Source organism: Silene latifolia, chromosome 3 (assembly GCF_048544455.1).
Source record: "Silene latifolia isolate original U9 population chromosome 3, ASM4854445v1, whole genome shotgun sequence".
Lineage (NCBI taxonomy): Eukaryota > Viridiplantae > Streptophyta > Magnoliopsida > Caryophyllales > Caryophyllaceae > Silene > Silene latifolia.
Genome location: NC_133528.1, coordinates 36593771 through 36612914, shown reverse-complemented (window position 1 = coordinate 36612914; position 19144 = coordinate 36593771). Strand labels below are relative to the sequence as shown.

Below are 19144 nucleotides of genomic sequence, written 5' to 3'. Positions count from 1 at the left end.
TGATGAGTCAAACCGAGTTACCGACTCGTTTTGGGGATTTGCGATTCAAACCGCAACTCGATCTTTGAACAATAGTCCAACAAAGTCCACCGAAAAGACTCCATGTGAGATGTGGACGGGAAAGATCCCAAATATATCCTATATGAAGATTTGGGGATGTGATGCTTACGTCAAAACTAAGAACGACAACAAGCTTGCCCCAAGATCCGAAAAATGCATCTTTGTAGGTTACCCCTCAACCTCTCGAGGATACTACTTCTATAAACCTCAAGATAACAAAGTGTTTGTGTCTTGCGAGGCTGTCTTCTTAGAAAGAGAATTTATTTCTAAGAGACAGAGTGGGAGAAATTTTGAACTTGACGAAGTTCAAGAGCCACAAACCGAGGTAGAGACGCAAGAAGAAGTTCCTTCGTCGTCTAACGCGGTTGTACCTCCTCCACTAAGAAGGACGGGTCGAGTAATTCGCCATCCCGATCGATATGTGGGACTTATCGAGGAAGATGGAACACTCGATGTGTTACTTATGGAAAGTGACGAGCCCGCCACCTACAAGGCCGCAATCTCTAATCCAAATTCCTCCTTATGGCTTGAAGCCATGAAGTCCGAAATGGATTCTATGCATGAAAACCAAGTTTGGGACTTGGTAGATTTGCCTAAAGGGGCAAGACCCCTTCAATGCAAATGGATATTCAAAGTCAAAAATGGCATAGAAGGACATGATGATGTCTACAAAGCTAGGCTAGTGGTAAAAGGATTTACCCAAGTCCAAGGTCTCCATTATGGTGAGACCTTCGCCCCCGTAGCCATGCTAAGATCCATACGGATTTTGTTAGCAATTGCCGCATTTCATGATTATGAAATATGGCAAATGGATGTTAAAACCGCTTTTCTAAATGGGCATTTAGAAGAGGAGGTGTACATGATACAACCCGAAGGTTTTGTTGATTCTAAAAATCCTAACAAAGTGTGCAAGCTTAAGAGATCCATTTATGGTCTTAAGCAAGCATCTAGAAGTTGGAATCATCGATTCAATCATGTTATAAAGGAAAATGGTTTCACTCGAAGTGTTGAGGAACCATGTTTATACATGAAATTCAGTGGGAGCAATGTTGTGTTCCTAATCTTGTATGTCGATGACATACTACTCATTGGAAATGATATTCCAATGTTGTCTTCTGTTAAGAAGTGGTTAGGTAACCACTTCCAAATGAAGGATTTAGGAGAGGCACAACGCATATTAGGTATCCGGATCCATAGAGATAGATCCAAGAGGATATTGGCACTAAGTCAAGAGTCTTATGTTGATAAGATTCTTCGACGGTTCAGCATGGACAAATCCAAAAGGGGTTCGGTACCTATGGTAACCGGGACGATATTGAGCAAGACTCAATCTCCCTCCAAACCCCATGATGTTGAACGCATGAAGTTGATTCCTTATGCTTCCGCTGTTGGATCAATCATGTATGCCATGATATGCACACGTCCTGATGTCTCATATGCCTTGAGCATGACGAGTAGATATCAAGGAAATCCAGGTGAGAGTCACTGGATTATTGTCAAGAACATCCTTAAGTACTTAAGAAGAACTAAGGATTTTATCCTAGTGTTTGGAGGAGACACTGAGTTGCGTGTTAATGGATACACGGACTTAAGTTTTCAAACAGATAGAGATGACTTGAAATCACAAGCTGGTTTCGTTTTTATGCTCAATGGTGGTGCCGTAGTGGAGAAGCTTCAAGGAAGTCAGAATCATGATTCTACAACGGAGGCTGAGTACATTGCAAAGATCGAAAGTCTGCTAAGGAAGTCTGTTTGGATCGTGCAATTCACGGAAGGTCTAAAAGTAGTACCTACCGCCAATGATCCCATCACTCTTTATTGTGATAATAGTGGGACGATCTTCCAAGCTAAGGAGCCAAAGTCTAGTAATAGATCTAGACATGTACTTAGAAAATATCATGTAATAAGAGATTTCATTGAAAGAAAGGAAATTGCGATTTGTAAGGTTGGGACGGATGACAACATAGCCGATCCGCTCACCAAGCCTTTATCGCAGGCTAAACATGATGGACATATGGCGTCCATGGGACTTAAACGTGTACCAAGTCTATGTTAGATTTTGAAATGAAATAAAAGTGTTGTTTTTGTTCATGTTCATAATCACATTTGTCTTTTATCTTTAATTCATACATTGTTACATCCAAACGGGTTGTAGTGACAATTGAACCCCGTTAACGTGAACACGGATTAACATAGTATTTGCCCGTGGTCACTTGTATGAGGTGACGTCTCGAAGTGACTAGAGTGTGATGCGATTGATGGCAAGTTCAAGTGCCATAGAGTCATGTGAGATGACTAGTCGATCACATAGGCAGACTGTTAGGAACATTTTGTCGGGCCTTATGACCGCTTATAGAGTTCTGGCAATTTATATAGCCTGGTCGTGGCGAGAGCTACTATAGTATTCAAATGAGTCGATTCTTTTGACTAAAGACTATTCGCCTAAGATGGCACAGTTTCGGATTAACTTTTATTTGTGTTACTACGACCTTCGTAAATGGGGTCAAATGGGCATATTTTGGGTTATGATGGCTGTGGCTAGACGAAGGGAATGAGTGCGATAGGAATTGTCCACCCCTAGTCAGGGTTATAACAATATCTCAGGGCCACTCGAGGAGTAATGAACTGGAAATGCGTGGCCACGCTCGGAAAGTATCTATGATAGATAAGTCCGGTCAATCAGTTATTCTCCAGATCGAGGAAACCACTCTCGATATGATCACTTGCAAGTACGACCTGAAAGACACCTTGCATTGAGTGGGAGATAGTAATAGGACAAGAGAATTGGTGACGCACACTTGTCGAGGACAAGTGGGAGATTGTTGGGAAATGTGTCCTCAACAATAGTGCGATCACATGATTTAAATATCATTATTAAATCTCATTTTAAAGGATACAATTGGGAAGTATTTTACTGTCAACTGGTCAACATACATCGGTAATGATTGGCTGACTAGAGTTTGACATTACTGTCGTGTGACGGTGGTGATCAGTTGACCCCCTAGGTCATACCTATAGGGCAACACTCTTAATTGATCATTTAATTAATCGTATAATGTTACGAGTAAATTAAATTACTTGAAAATTGACGGACGATTTTGGAAGTAAAATTTACGTATCATATTAAAATGTGATTAAATGAGATACGGTCTGAGTAATCGAATTGTATCATTACTCGGATGAAATTATTGTTTAAAGTAACAATTGAATTGAATGAATTATTATAAATACAATCTGTTGTGATTTATAAATGGTAAAATATTTTGGTACAAGTAATTATGAAATTACTAAGTCAATTTTTGTATGTGACGTATTTTTCATAATGCGTTGATTTTAATATGTTAAAAATACATAACAAATTTATGTTACATATGACATGTGACATATTGACAATTGACAAAAATAATATGGAACCCATGTTATCCATATGTGCCGAAATAAGGAGGGAATTAGGCTAAATATTATGGTTGATTAAATTAGTGGAAGACACCATCATTTGCATATAGCCTAGCCATGCAACCCTAGTTTGCATTGTGAAGGCAAACAAGGGCATGCATTGGGTCTTTTTCTTCCCCTCTCTTCCCTCCTACACGGTTCACCATAGAGAAAGGCAAAAGAGTTTTTGTCTCATAATTTTTACATACTACATGCATGAGTGTGTAAATTAATTAATTCATTCATTCTAACTTCTTAAGTTTTTAGAAAGAGAAAAATCCTCCAAAATCCCTCTCCTCTAACCGGTTTTAGAGAGCCAAAATACCAAATTATTTTGGGTCATTTTTCACAAGATTAATATTGTACTAGTTCATATAATATTAATTTTAATTAAGAGTAAGCCTTGGGTATTATTCCTTGGGAGAGATCCTACACTTGGATCTTTGTTCATCCAAAAGGAAAGCTCAAGAACAAAAGAAAAGGAGATTTCTTTTGTGCCCATTTGAACCGAAAATACAATGTAAGAATAATGTTTCTTCCTTATTTTGTTTTAATGTTTGCATGCATAAAATCCATATTTAATTTTATGACAAATTAAATTAAAACATATATGAATATGTAAGTATATAGATCTACTTTTCCTTCAATCATACATGCCTCCCCGAGCCACCTGTAAGGGCCTCAATAGTTGTAGCTCGCAGCCGGTTGGCCATCCTCCACGGCTCCACATGACTGGACGGTGCCACCTTCATTCAAATACGGAGAAGTTTCAAGCAAATGCATTCCTATGTAATAAAGCGTAAAATACTAAAGACAGCCAAAGCTGGGGTCTTACCCTCCTCACAACATGCTGCCACTTATCCAAGCCAGCGTCAGTCACCGCCTCGCTGAAAGACTGGATCTCCAAGATCATCGTCATACCCGTCGATTCAGTGTACTCCAACGTCTCTGAAAAACGTGGGGGCTCGACGCCTGCCACCTCAATCTCCTGTTAGTATTTTAGACCATATTAGACTGAACTTACGATGATAAAATTACTAACTAATTTTATAAGACGGTCTAAAACTACATGCATGCAAAGATTTTAAGACGGAAAATTCCTTGCATCGGTTATTAGGCAAAATGGGCACTATTAGGTCTCCTACCTAAATAGTTCTTGAGCTTATTGTGAATGGATGATCCTCCAATACTCAAATCACCAACTAAGGTGATCTCCTTTGGATGCACCCAAGACAATCCCAAAATACTACTAAAATTACTAACTAGATAAAAGTAGTAGTAAACCTTGTAATATGTAATATTATTACACTAATAATATTAGATGATGTATATTATTATTTGAGAATTTTATTTGATTATTTGATCAACAACTTGATCAAGTTTTGAAGAAGAAAAAGAAGGAAAAATGGTCCCTTTTTTTTCTTAGTCAAAACCGGCCAAGTAAGGGAAAGAAGGAGATTCTTTTTCTTAAATTTCATCAAATGTATCATGTGAAGAGTAGGGTATTTATAGGCAATTGTATTGGACAATTGCAAGTGGAAAATGACAACATATTGGACATTTGTAGAGCCCTCAAAAAACCGCTCCACATGGTCCTTATAAGGTCCATTTCGGTTTTCGACATTTGCCCCACAAATGCTTATAAGTCTTATATTTAATTATCTTATATAATTAAATATTAATTTCATTATTTAACACTTAAATAATACAAATTAACTATTAATGACCACTTAACTATTAAGTATTCATTAGTCCATTTTATCAATATAAAATGTGTCATTGGAACCCTTATTAGCTAATTTACAACCTCTTGTAAATTTAAATAGCTAATTGCCTCCACCTCAAAACTTATACATATATCGTATAAAATTAATTAATTAACTATTAAATAATAAATTTCATTAATATTTATTAATCAATTATCGAATAATTAAATAATAAATCCCCGTGGCCCGAGTGCGTAACTCGTCATCAAATAATATATACACATGACTTAAAAGTCAATTAATATAAGGATTTAATTAATTTGTATCTCATACAAATATTAGTTTTTCCATTTGGGCATCATCCTATAGGTGTGACCTAAAGGGATCAGCTGATCACCACCGTCACACGACAGTAATGTCAAACTCTAGTCAGCCAATCATTACCGACTAACGATGACCAGCTGAAAAATAAATAAAATAAGTCCCTTATATTCCTTGTACGACATTTAATATGTAAACGCACTATTGCGGAGGACACTACTCCAACATCTCCTACAAAACCCAAGTGGTTCATTATTTGCTAATCATTCATCGTTTATCAGATCTATCAAAGACAAGTAAACAGTAATTATGCTTACCACGATCGGCCAGTACGCTAGCCTCCGGTGAAGAAACCCAGCGTACTCCTCACCAGGAAGAAGGAGGGCGTCACCACTCGCACCAGCCAAGTCAGCTGCCCTCTCAACCTCTGAAGGCTCCCTAAACATCATCTGTGGAGGGTCGATGGGAACCGTAAAAGTGTCACGAGAGCACTGCCGAGTCAAACGCTCGCCCAAGTACCACACAGGTCCCATGGGTGTCATCAACAGCAACCTACTCAAACTCCGGGGACGGAGAACCTCAGCCACAAAGGCTGGAGCCCCAGAGTAGCTGTCCCATGGCCTGAACACCCACTAAAGCAAGAAGACGAGGGGTCATTCATATGATCATATCTAAATAAAGGAAAAATAAAATGAAAACCAAAGACATTTACGCTATCTAAACTCAGGGCATTCACGCTCCCCCGACAAACATCATAAGAAGACTGCTCACTTTTCTGACGACACACTACCCAGTCCCTCACGACGGGGTATGCGCTCGGTATGTCCTCCGCCCTCGTGGGCGCAGAGCCAGGGAAGTAAGAGTACACCCATGCCTACAGGAAAAATAATAATGATTACAAATCGTTTTCTACAAAAATGATCTTTCATATTTTCAAGAAAGGTTCATACCTCCAAGACGAGTCCGGGACCGACAGTGGCAGGAGAAGTTCCCTTCTCCCTCAGCTCCGGACAGGCCATGGCCCTCATATAGTGCGTGAGGACCGCAAAACTAGGAGTAACCCAGTCCCAGTGACCTAGGCTACTCAAGTCAGAAAGAAACGGAAGAAGCTTCGTCGATAGCCTCTCCCTCTTGTCTCCGAAGTAAATCGAAGACAAGAATCACCACAACCACAAATGGGCCCGCCGCTCAGCGGTACAAGGTGGTGGAGGCACCATACGTCCATCCATCTTCACCCTCGCCGGAACCCTACCGCTGAAATAATCTCTGACGTAGGTACTCGGCACCAAACTAGGAACTTAGGCCGCACCCGCAGCCAAGTTCCATCCAACCAGACTCCTCGCCTCGGCCGAGTCTATTCTCATGGCCGCCAACGGCCACACCAATGGCTTTTCTCCAGACGGCAGACCCGAGATCATGTCGTAGTCCTCCAAGGTGACCCCAATCTCTCCAAAAGGCATATGGGAAGTCGAGGTCGTGTCCTAGAACCGATCAAGAAAGGCTCGAATCAGGCTGAGGTTAGTCTGAATTTTCCTCTCCTTGATCTCCCTCCAGCCTCGTACCAAGGCACCAAAGGCTCCCCGCTTGATGATAGCCTTCTCCTCCTCCGATATCTTATCTTCCATAACTCAAATTCCATTAATTCATATCAATGTCTTCTCATTCTTCTTTATCACTGATCCTCTCTCACCATGCTACTAACTCACACTTGCCACTAATAAATCCACAAAATCAACGTTTACTGTTCAATCAATTGCATCTCCCTTTTACATCTCTAGAAATCAAAATTTTACTTTATACCGTTAACTGCTCAAAGAAATTACACACTAGGCTCACCTCTTGATAATCCAAATTCCAAAACTAATTTTCTATCTACAAATCCACATCGTGGCGTAACTAAATCTAAGCTCTTTATACACCATTATTTTCCATCTATCTACAACGACCTTTCCATTACATATATTCTTAACCAACACAATCCTAACCATCTCCCTCCATAAATCCTTACACATCCCAATTTGCCATTATTCGCATCCCTCATCTCATCCTTTTCATTCTCACGTTCCTTACATTTACATCACCTCTTGCCCATATTTACTTACCTTAAATTACCCGAACTCGCAATCATATCACTCACCACATCTCACAAAACACGCTCCATGCCTCAATAACCTCATTAACCTCTCTTTTCTTTTTCCACTATCCATCACCACCACATATAACTCATGTCCTCCCCACCAATTTCATACCCATCATAAGGTGATACTCTTACATCATACTATTGGGTAACTTACACATCAAGACCAACACATATGTAAAACAATGCATAAAGAAGCAATAGAACACCCTTCAATTAAATAAGATATGCGACGAGGTAAAAAGATAAGCATATGACCCAAAACAGGGGTCACTATATCGAGTAGGTGAAGACCAGAAGCACGTGTAATAAATTACCAAGGTCACTCGATCGAGCAACAAGAGGTGCACTCGGTCGAGTAAGGGCTACTCGATCGAGTACCCTACGCAATTCTCAGCACTATCCAATTTTCGTAAAACGGTCATATCTCACTGGTTTCTTTGTCATTTTGGGTGTGTGACCTATCATTAGAATCGTAAAAGAACAAGATATCACTTCCAAGTAGAATCACATCAATATAATTTATGCATCTCAAGTTATAACAGTTTAAAGACAACTTCTCTATAATCGAAAAACATAACTACTTGATTTTTACTTCCAAACAACTTAGACAACAATAAAGTAAACAAAAACAACTCAATACTCATAAAACCAGTATCCCTAACCACATGTTACTATTTACAAAAGCCATACTACAAAATCCAACATGCACATATATTATTCAACTTACCACTCATGTAATGCCCGCATGCTTTTATTCTATAACCTTACGTAAGAACAATGACATAATATATAACATCAAATTCCCATTCATAGGTTACTAACATAACAACATTATAAGAATCCACTTCCGTCATATAAACATGCTTAAATCATGAAATAATATTCTTATGCAACATTACTTCACCTTTTCCACCAAATCATCCATCATATACTTTATCCAACATATGCATATGAAATAACAGTAAACAAGTGGCTTAACAACAAATCATATTACCATATACGATTACTTTTATACTTTCCACGACATCCTCCCTTCAACCACATACCATTCATCCAAAAAATTCATATATACATATTCATCCAACATATGCAATTGATCATTTGTAAACACATAGCGATCCCATTACACCCCATAGTGACCGGTTTAAAGTTATAGGGCGATTTCGCGAATTTAGGATGTCTCCCAATTCTTTTGCATTAGCTCCTAACAACTCCTACCCGGGTTCATTTTAATTTGACTCTCTATATTCATTGGGCTCATTAGTTACAGGTTCCAAAATCGTCGCTCTGATACCACTTTGTAACACCCCCATACACCAAGGTGCCTTACCAAGACCACTTAATGCATGGAAGTGCTACTATCTCGGTTACTCGAGGCAATGTATATTAAATTGACCATAAAAGAACATACTTTAGATGAATAAGTTTAAAGTGAGTACATCAAAACCAACTGTAAAGTAAAGTACAACTGTTCTAAAACCAAACTACAAGTAAAGTAACAAAAGTATTATGATAACACAGCGGAAGACTACTATTAGACTCGTGGCGACTCTATCCCCAGCTAATCCCGCGCGCATCCATAGTATACCTGCTAGACAACTGCTCACCACCCCCAAATGGATCACCACAATTTTTAAAACATTTAAACGGGGTCAGTTACTGATTACACAAAACAAGATACACAAGATAACAACACACAGATCACCCAACTCCGTCATATATCCACACACCTGACTACACACCAAAGTGTGTCGTCGTGCCAGAATACCTATCACAACAGATATTCCACGCCGCCAGTGGGGGACCGCAGCCGTACCCACCAAATCCCCGCTCATCTATTCCGAGCGAAAACCAATGTTCCTCAATGTTCACATCCCCTCCTGTGGCGGGTTCCACAGAGGGAGAATCAAGGGCATGAAGCCACTCCTGCAAGTGACTCCACTCAGCCGAGGACACGCCTCACGAACCATAGACAAACACAACCAATTATACAACAACAACACCAATACAATGCCAATACGTTAAAGATCAACAATAACCACAACCATCACCAAACAACTATGTAATAAATAACCGAGTAGGGAAACCCTACCTGGAAAGGCGAACACCAAGATCGTCACAATCAGCTATTCAAAACTGCTCTTCTACGAAATCACCTCCTAAAACCACGCAATCATATAATTACTATCTAATAATCACCATACTCCCAAAATCCCCCAAAATACCAACTAGGTTTCAACTAAAATCAATGAAAAGATATAAAAACTGTACAAGGATCTTACCCACAATACGATGGTCTCAACGGCGTAATGAACACAACGATCCGACGACTCTAGCCCTTAGGATTTGATAGAAATGCGAGAGAAGGATGCAACGTAGTTTTGTTTTCTTTTGTGAAGGTTTTAAAATAAAGTAGAAAGGTAAAAGAAACTGACGGAAATCGTTATATAACCATTTCATGCATTACTGTCAAACCCGACAAAACCCGTATAAACCAACTTACTCGATCGAGTAAGCCACTTACTCGATCGAGTGCCCCCTACTCGATCGAGTAACTCACTTACTCGATCAAGTACCCATCACCAGTACACTGTTTCGCACGCAACACTCACTTACTCGACAGAGTAAACCCTACTCGATAGAGTACCCAACAGCACATAAAACCGTAGTATTACAATCATGCCTCAATTTTCTCCTCTCTCTTGGTTTAAACTCATCCGGTATAAACCCATTTTCCAAGTAGCTAGCAAGATCCACGAACCATGGAGTTGTGGTGCTAACTCCCATAAGACTATCTTCTCTTAGCCATTCATTACTCGGCCCACCTTCATCTTGAATTCCGTGATCTTCAACGGTTAACCGAGATAGGAGGTCGGCCACAATATTCTCGGTTCCTGCCTTGTTCTTGATTTCCAAGTCAAACTCTTGAAGTAATAAAACCCATCGCAAGAGCCTTTGCTTGGCATCTTTTTTCACCATGAGTTGCCTCAAAGCGGTGTGATCGATATACACCACCTTAGAGCCAACCAAATATTGCCGGAATTTCTCAATAGCATGAACTATGGACAACATCTCCTTTTCCGTGGTTGAATTGTTGCATTGGGCTTGGTCAAGAGTTTTTCTAGGGTAGTAGATGACATGGTGCTTTTTGTCAACTACTTGGCCTAAAACCGCGCCAACCGCAAAATCCGACGCATTACACATAATCTCGAATGGAAGATTCCAATCCGAATCCCGAATTTTAGGAGCTGAGACCAAAGCTTGCTTCAACCTATGGAATGACTCAATACAAACTTCATCAAACACAAAAAGCACATCCTTGAGGAGAAGTGAGGTTAATGGTTTTGCAATCTTTGAAAAGTCTTTAATGAAACGCTTATAAAATCCGGCATGGCCAAGAAAACTCTTTACCCCCTTCACATTTGAGGGAGGTGATAGATTCTCTAAGACCGCCACTTTGGCTCCCTCAACCTCAATTCCCCTCTTGGAGATAATGTGACCGAGCACAATCCCTTCTTCAACCATGAAATGGCATTTTTTCCAATTTAAAACTAGATTGTGCTCTTCACATCTCTTCAAAGCATTTGTCAAATTAACAAGTCCATGGTCAAAGGAGTCTCCATGGACACTAAAGTCATCTATGAAGACTTTCATGCTCTTTTCAAGAAAATCCGAGAAAATGGCCATCATACACCTTTGAAAGGTGCCGGGTGCATTACACAACCCAAATGACATCCTCCGGTAAACAAAAACTCCAATGGGGCATGTAAATGTTGTTTTCTCTTGGTCCTCCGGATGGATTGGCATTTGGAAAAATCCGGAGTATCCATCAAGGAAACAATAGTAAGCATGCCTCGCAAGCCTTTCTAACATTTGATCGATGAAGGGGATAGGGAAATGGTCTTTGAGGGTGGCGGCATTTAGCTTTCTATAATCAATGCACATCCGCCACCCGGTCACCGGACGAGTAGGTATATGATTCCCATCCTGTTGTTCCACCATAGTCACCCCACCTTTCTTGGGTACTACATGGACGGGACTCACCCACTTACTATCGGTGATTTGGTAAATAATCCCCGCTTCAATAAATTTTAAGACCTTATTTTTCACAACCTCGGCCAACTTGGGGTTTATTCGCCTTAGACCATCAACCTTAGGTTGACTTCCCTCCTCTAACATGATCCTATGCAAGCACAAGTTTGGACTTAGTCCCTTGATATCATCAATGTTATACCCTAGTGAGCTTTAGTTAGCTTTCAAGACATTCAAAAGTTTTTGTTCTTGAGCCTCACTAAGGTTGGCATTGATTATCACGGGATAATACTCTCCCTCACCAAGAAAGGCATACTTGAGTGAGGGAGGTAGAGGTTTGAGTTGTACCTTTGGAGGGAGAAGTCCCTCCACCTTCTTCAAAAGTTCATCATCGACCTCATGGTCTTCTTTTATTTCCTCATCATGTAGGAGATTTGGAAGACCTCTTCCATCTTCGACTCTTCTCGAGCCACCGATTCAACTACTTCATCAATCACTTCAATGGTATTTGTTCTTTCAACTTTGGGGCCTTTCATCAAATTCGGAAGATAAAATTCGACATTGTCACCTTCAATCCGGAAGGTTAGCCGCCCATTTCTCACATCAATAAGTACTCCTCCAGTACCCAAAAATGGCCTGCCTAGGATAGTTGGGGTGTGGCTATCCTCCGGGATGTCAAGGACAACAAAGTCGGCTGGGATTAAATACTTCCCAACTTTGACGGTTATGTCTTCAAGCACCCCCAAAGGGCGCTTGACAGGCCTATCCGCCAATTGGAGGGTCATGGTAGTAGGAGCAAGACTATGAATGCCAATTTTCTTTGCAACATTTAGACTTTAGAGGAATAAAACTCACACTTGCTCCCAAGTCACAAAGAGCGCTTGATATAGGAACAGCACCAACTATAGGAACAACACCAACTATACAAGGAATTGAAAAGCTTCCTGGATCACCAAGTTTAGTGGGCATTTTGTTAAGGATATGAGCACTACATGCCTCTTCCATTGCCACTATTTCTTAGTTACCCAAGACTCTTTTCTTAGTCAAGATATCCTTTAAAAATTATGAGTAAGTTGGCATGTTCAACATCACTTCGGTAAAGGGTAGGGTTACTTCAAATTTCTCAAGCATGTCACAAAACATGGCATACTTGAAGTTTTCCCTACTCTTTATGGCTCTTGAGGGATAAGGAATATGTGTAGCAAGTCGAGAATCGAAGAGTACCTTTGGAGGGTTGGAATTCTTTGTTACCTTAGTGGTGGGTTGTAGGAGCACCTCCTCGGTAGCATCTTCACCCCCTTCTTTCTCATAAGGTATATCCTCAACCAAACCATCAACATCCCTTTCTACTTGTATTTTCCCAGTTTAAGGTTCTTCACAAGCCTTCTTTCCTTTCTTAACTTCACTCATCCGAGCCGATGGTATCGTCGGTGGGCTCTCCTTTCCACCATTCATTTACATCCTCTTTCTCTTGGGATCCACATCAACCTCTATCTAAAGATGCTTGTAGGGATCTTCAAGCTCTATTCCACTTCTCAAGACCACTGCATGTGCTTGGTAGCTAGAAGACGCGTCCTTGGAGCTTTTCCCTTGAGCTAACAAGCCACCGGGTAGCCTATGGGGGTTAGCAAGAGCATGAGCGGCCAATCGGGCCTCCAATTCCCTCATTTCCTTTTGGTGAGCAAGTCTTTGGTTAGCATTTTCTTGTTGAGTAGCCTTCATGAAATAAGCTAAGTCTTGGCTATGTTGCATTTGCATGTTCTTCACCACCCTCATAAGTTCACCTTGGGAGGTGTCACCTAGGGGTTCTTGATAAGGTTGGTTGGCTATGGGTAAAGGGAACTCATAGTCATTCCGGGCGTTAGGACCTTGATTGTTGTTGAAATTTTGTCCCCCTTAATAATCCCTCTAGGGCCATTGTTGTTGAAGTTTGGTCCTTGACCTTGGTCTTGAAAGCCTTGAGCAAACCCTTGCCCAAACCCTTGATTAGCTTGATTGGTTTGGTTCCCTTGATAGAACCCTTGATTGCTTTGGTTGCCCCCAAAATCTTGGTAACCTTGAGGTTGGTTCCCAAAGTTTTGGTTTTGATTTCCGGTGTTGTTTCTTTGATTAGGATATCCACCTTTAGGTTGGGAAAACCCGGGTGGATTGGTGTTGGGCATTTGTGGTTGAAGGTGTTGTGGGTTTTGGACATTGGTGCTCTTGTAGCTAAAATTGGGGTGATTCCTCAAACTCGGATGATAGAAGTTGGTGTTTGGGTTATAAACATTGGGATTGTTGTAGGGTGGTCGTGGTGGTCTTGTATTGTTGTTATAGCTTTGGAAGGCATTAACATCTTCGACATTTTCCTCATACCCCACATTATAGTTATTGGCACACATGTCAAAAGTGTGACCATTTCCCCCACATAGCTCAAAAGATGAAATTTGAACTACCTCCTCCATGAGTGGACCATCGGAGGTGGTGGCTTGATGAACTTGATTCCTTTCAAATTTCTCAAATTGCTTGGTGAGTAAGTCAAGGTTGGCATTAGTTTCGGCACTCGAATTAGTGAAATTTTCCTTCGGATACTGGCCATTCCTTCTAAGCACGTTGCCTCTTGTACCATAGTTGGCTTCCGAGTCTACCATCTTTTTAATGAGAGTCGTGACCTCATCATCACCCAAATGGTCGAATCCCCCTCCGTGGAGGCATTCACCATGTCCTTGGTTCTAGGTAGCAAAGTTTGAAAGAAGGTTTGAGTAATGTACCAAGCCGGAATCCCGTGGTGAGGACACCTAGCAATGAGATCTTGGTATCTATCCCATACCTCACCTAGGGACTCTCCTTCTTCTTGTTGGAAAGTATGAATTTCATTCCGGAGCATGGCGGTCTTGGATGTCGGGTAATATTTTACTAGGAATGCCTTGGCTAAAGCATCCCACGTGGTAAATGTGTCCGGTGGGTGAACATTCAACCTAGGTTTTACGGACACTCCTCCTAATCAGCGTTCCCGTGTCGGACACCCGTGTCAGACACGACACTCGTCGAACACACGTCAAAACATGTCGGACACTTGTAAAGCCGTGTCTAACTTTCATCTTTTATTTGGGCACGTGTCCATGGTATTTTGAGCCGTGTCCATGGTATTTGGACACACCTTCAAACGGAATCAAGTTGAATTTAAGGTAAATGGCGAGAATTGTTATATGGTTGAATTTGGTGGGGAAATAAGCTGAATTGGAGACAAATAACGTTCTTTAGACTAGTAATGAGATGTCGAAATAGATTGATTATAAGTTGGTTTTTGGTTTTGGAAATGAGAATGAGTTATAATTAACGTAAGTTTTACTTTCACTTATTTAAATTTAATATTCAATAATTTTCCAAAAATAAAATCACACATATATAACTATAAAATATATATTTTATTAAATTTAAATGACGTGTCCCGTGTCCTAAATTTCATGGGATGCTGTGTCACGTGTCCGTGGCGTGTCAGTATCCGTGTCCGTGTCCGTTTTGGTGCAACCTAGCATTCAACCAACGATCCGCCTTCCCTGTTAGAGAGAATAGGAACAACATCAACCTCAAAGTTTTCTCGGACACTCCGTTTCGCTTCATCTTGCCCACCTTGCTCTTGAATCTCCTAAGATGGGCATGAGCATCCTCATCGGCATTCCCACTAAAACAATCCTTTTTTATCGAGCCCACTTGGGCGGGGTGCATTTCGAAATTGTTTGGAGCCAAGGGACGAAAGTTAATTGGGTTACAAGCATCATTATGGTCGGGCTGGTTATGGTCACGTAAAGACATTGGTGGTGGTGGACTTGGTATTTGAGGGGGTGGTGATTGAAGTGGAGTTGGAATTTGGAAGTCGTGAAAAGGATTTTCTATTGGAGTCTCAATTGTGTCGTTTGGTTCTAGTTGGGTTTTGGTTTCAGTGATTGGTAGAGTGAGTAAGTTTGGTTGGTCTATGGTTGCTTGAGGAGAGTTCCTAACTCTTGCAAGAGTCCTTGTCCTCAAGGTTCGAAAGAGCCTCTCGGGGTCGGAGTTAAAGAGCAAACCTTGATGGTTCCTCCTAGGCATGCACTCGATAAACCGTTAGTCTCCTAGTGTTTTTACACACTAGGGGAAGGCAAAAATCACACACTCTACAATGAAGCACACAACTACTAAAGCAAACAAGCAAGTGAGTTAAAACTAAAGCTAAGACTTTTAACAAACTAAGTATAACCTAACGCCATCCCCGGCAACAACGTCATTTGATGAGTAGGTAAATTCGGTCGTCATTACTACTATCAAAAACAATTTATAAAGTACCCAAATTAAGTAGTATAATTAAGGTGTCGGTCTTAAGGATGGCGCGGGCTTACACGATAGTTTGATTGGGTCTTAGTCTAGTCAAATAAAGAGGGAGATTGATAGAATACTAGCAACTAACTTTAAAATAAAGCAAGTAATTAATGAGATGTGGAAACAATTGATGTAGGAACTAGGGTAGTCGGGTTTCCCTAAGCAAGGTAAGTCAGCAACGGGTGTCAAAAGGTTTCCGGTTAATTGTTAGTGAAGAAAGTGAGCTAATTTCTTAAACTCGTCCTAAGACGGACACGAAATTTTCATTATGCATCCTATCTCATCATAAACATGCTATCAAGCAACCACATAAACTCTCATTCAAGAGGAATCTAAGCAAACTTTGTAGAAAAGTATGAACTCTCGTACACGCATTTCAACAAACACCTTATGTGCATGATTATAAACACTAACATTATCACCCAAAAACACATATTAACAACCCATTTTATTAACTTAAACCCCCACTTAGGTCCTGTAACACCCCCGCACACCAGGATGCCTTACCAAGGACCATGCCAGTGTATAAAGGTGTCACCATCTCGATTTCCCGAGGTAGTAGATCAAATAGACAATAATAGAACATTGATAATACATTAGTGTGGCCTATACAACGTAACTTATTACAAGCACTTATACAAAAGATGAATACTACTATAACTCATGATACAGCACTTCTAGTCTGGTAACGTGATAACTCGATCCCTCCCATCCTAGCAACCACAGGGCGACAACCAACTGTACCTGCTAAGACAACTGCTCACCATCCCGGAATGGATCACCACAGTTTTGAAAACATAACACGGGGTCAGTTACTGAGCAATCAAAATAAGACAAGTACGATAGATAACCAGCTGATCAAACACCACCCCAGTCTCCCGATCTCACACAGTAACCGACTACACACCAAGGTGTGTAGCCCTGCCAGATTACCCATCGCAACAGGTAATCCTCGCCGCCAGTGGGTGACCGCAGCCCATCCCCACCAAGTCCAGCTCCTCAATGAGCGACTAACAATCCCTGTCCCTTAATGTGCACATCCCGTCCCGTGGCGGGTTCCACGGAGGGCGAACTAGGGTGTGAAGCCACTCCCGCAACTGACTCCACCACAATCACAACACACACAGCATCACAGCTGTCACAACATCTCCACACCAACACCGTCACACCAACGCCCACACTCCGATGATCAGCAGATAACAATAAATTACAAATAAGCACAGTCTTAAATCAATTAACAGTAACTGAGTAGGGAAATCCTACCTCGTCGCAAGTCGTGAAAGACATCCACACATAGCCAAGCAAGACTCCAAAATGCATCCTACAACGATAGCCATCCCCTATTATGCAACTATCCTCAAATCTATCAAAGAAGACACAAGGCAGAGACTTACCTAATAACACGCATCGACGACGTCGTAGACAACAACCACGCACACAACCTTCCTAAGTGAATCCCGTCTTTCCCCATGGTGGAGGTGTAGGCTACCTTATGAGAGTGTATAGAGATAGGGATGATAGGAGAGAGTGGCAGGCTAGGGTTAGAGAAAGAGAAACTATCGAAGAAAATGAGGAAATGAAATGAATCTCGCGAACTTGCGTTTTATATTAACACGTCGACAGCAACCATACTCGGTCGAGTACTGGAGTACTCGGCCGAGTAGGCTCTACTCGGTCGAGTATAGGTGATACTCGGCCGAGTAGCCTCTGCTAGGTCGAGTAAACAATTCTATAAGGCTCATGTTACAAGCCTGGTCCCTCACCCATTCCTCCCTACGGTCTATCTTGGTCAACAGGGTCGGTCAACAGAGTCCTTGAATATCCTGGGTATTACAGTCTTCCCCCCTTAAAAAGAACTTCGTCCCCGAAGTTCAGCCCACACGTCACTCCCCATAAGGTTACGTACTATGACACCATATACATACATAAAGGCATACGAACTCTGGCCATCCTTGACACTACCACCCCACCACATTATTCAAACAACAATCATACCATCACAGCTGTTCTTCCATGTATTACCGGCCATCAACTATCACACACAAAACTTACGGGAAATAATCCCATCATAAATTCATAGCAAAATATGTTCCTATCCCATGCCACATGTTTTTCATATGCACCCTCTTGTTAAAAGCAACACAACGACCAGCCACAATACACAACCACAAAACAATACACAACCACAAAAGTACACGTCCCGCACACCCATATAGAGTTGTTCAACGCACATTCATATCACCTAGATATAACTTAGATACCACTTCAAGGAAACGTGAATGTAACTTCAACAACATATAACATGAATGTAATTCCAAATACTAACATACATGTGATTTCAAGTATTATAGGCACAATTTCACCATTTGTTTCCGCGACATTACTCTTCCCCTCTTAAAGGAACTTCGTCCCCGAAGTTCACCACTAATCACTTCCCGTACTCACAATTAACACATACATCCTAACTGTCACATTACTCACAAACTGTAAATGACTTTAAATCATGTTACGAAACTAAATCTATGACATTACACAATTGTGATCCATAGCAACAGAAAGTGACGGCAATTAAGTATTCTATATACATCTAAAGATGATGTTATCAAATGATAGCAACTTTATTCATTAACTTGGTATTTTAGTCATATACCGACCACCAGTTTCACTCATACAGTTGGCCTTGTTATGACTGTAGCTAAACATTACCACTACGGACGATTGCATTAAATAACCAACATATATATACGTGTAGACTTGTGACAGTTACAACACTTTCCTGTCATGCATTAACATTACCACATCTTTTTTTTGGTAAAAGGTTAGCTTATCATTAATTACCAATGAACAAACTATTACATACTACCAACTCATGGTACAATTTGAAGATAAAGCTAGGACCATTAGGAGCTAATGGAACTAATCCATATCTTATCTCTACTCGCTTTCACAGATTGTAGCCAAAATAAAGTACGAGTTTTCATTACAACACAAATATCAGAGAACACTCTGTCAGGCATAACATTACCACATCATATAAAGACTCATGCAGCACCTTAAACACGTTAAGTTCCTTAACTTCAACCATGGCAATATGACTAACCTTCATGAATCGATA

General features: G+C 40.8%; 1 protein-coding gene and 1 non-coding gene across 2 annotated transcripts; one reads left to right on the top strand and one right to left on the bottom strand.

The window, feature by feature from the left end:
• Positions 1 to 12104: 12104 nt before the first annotated feature.
• Positions 12105 to 12479, bottom strand: LOC141648945 (uncharacterized). Its single transcript, XM_074457650.1, has one exon. The coding sequence runs from the start codon at positions 12477 to 12479 to the stop codon at positions 12105 to 12107; it is 375 nt and encodes a 124-aa protein (XP_074313751.1).
• Positions 12480 to 14453: 1974 nt separating this feature from the next.
• Positions 14454 to 14560, top strand: LOC141650133 (small nucleolar RNA R71). Its single transcript, XR_012546190.1, has one exon. It is a non-coding gene; the product is annotated as a small nucleolar RNA R71 (small nucleolar RNA).
• Positions 14561 to 19144: the final 4584 nt, after the last annotated feature.

Coding starts and splice junctions, on each gene's coding strand:
- LOC141648945 (XM_074457650.1), bottom strand. CDS start 12,479: ATGACCCTCCAATTGGCGGATAGGCCTGTCAAGCGCCCTTTGGGGGTG.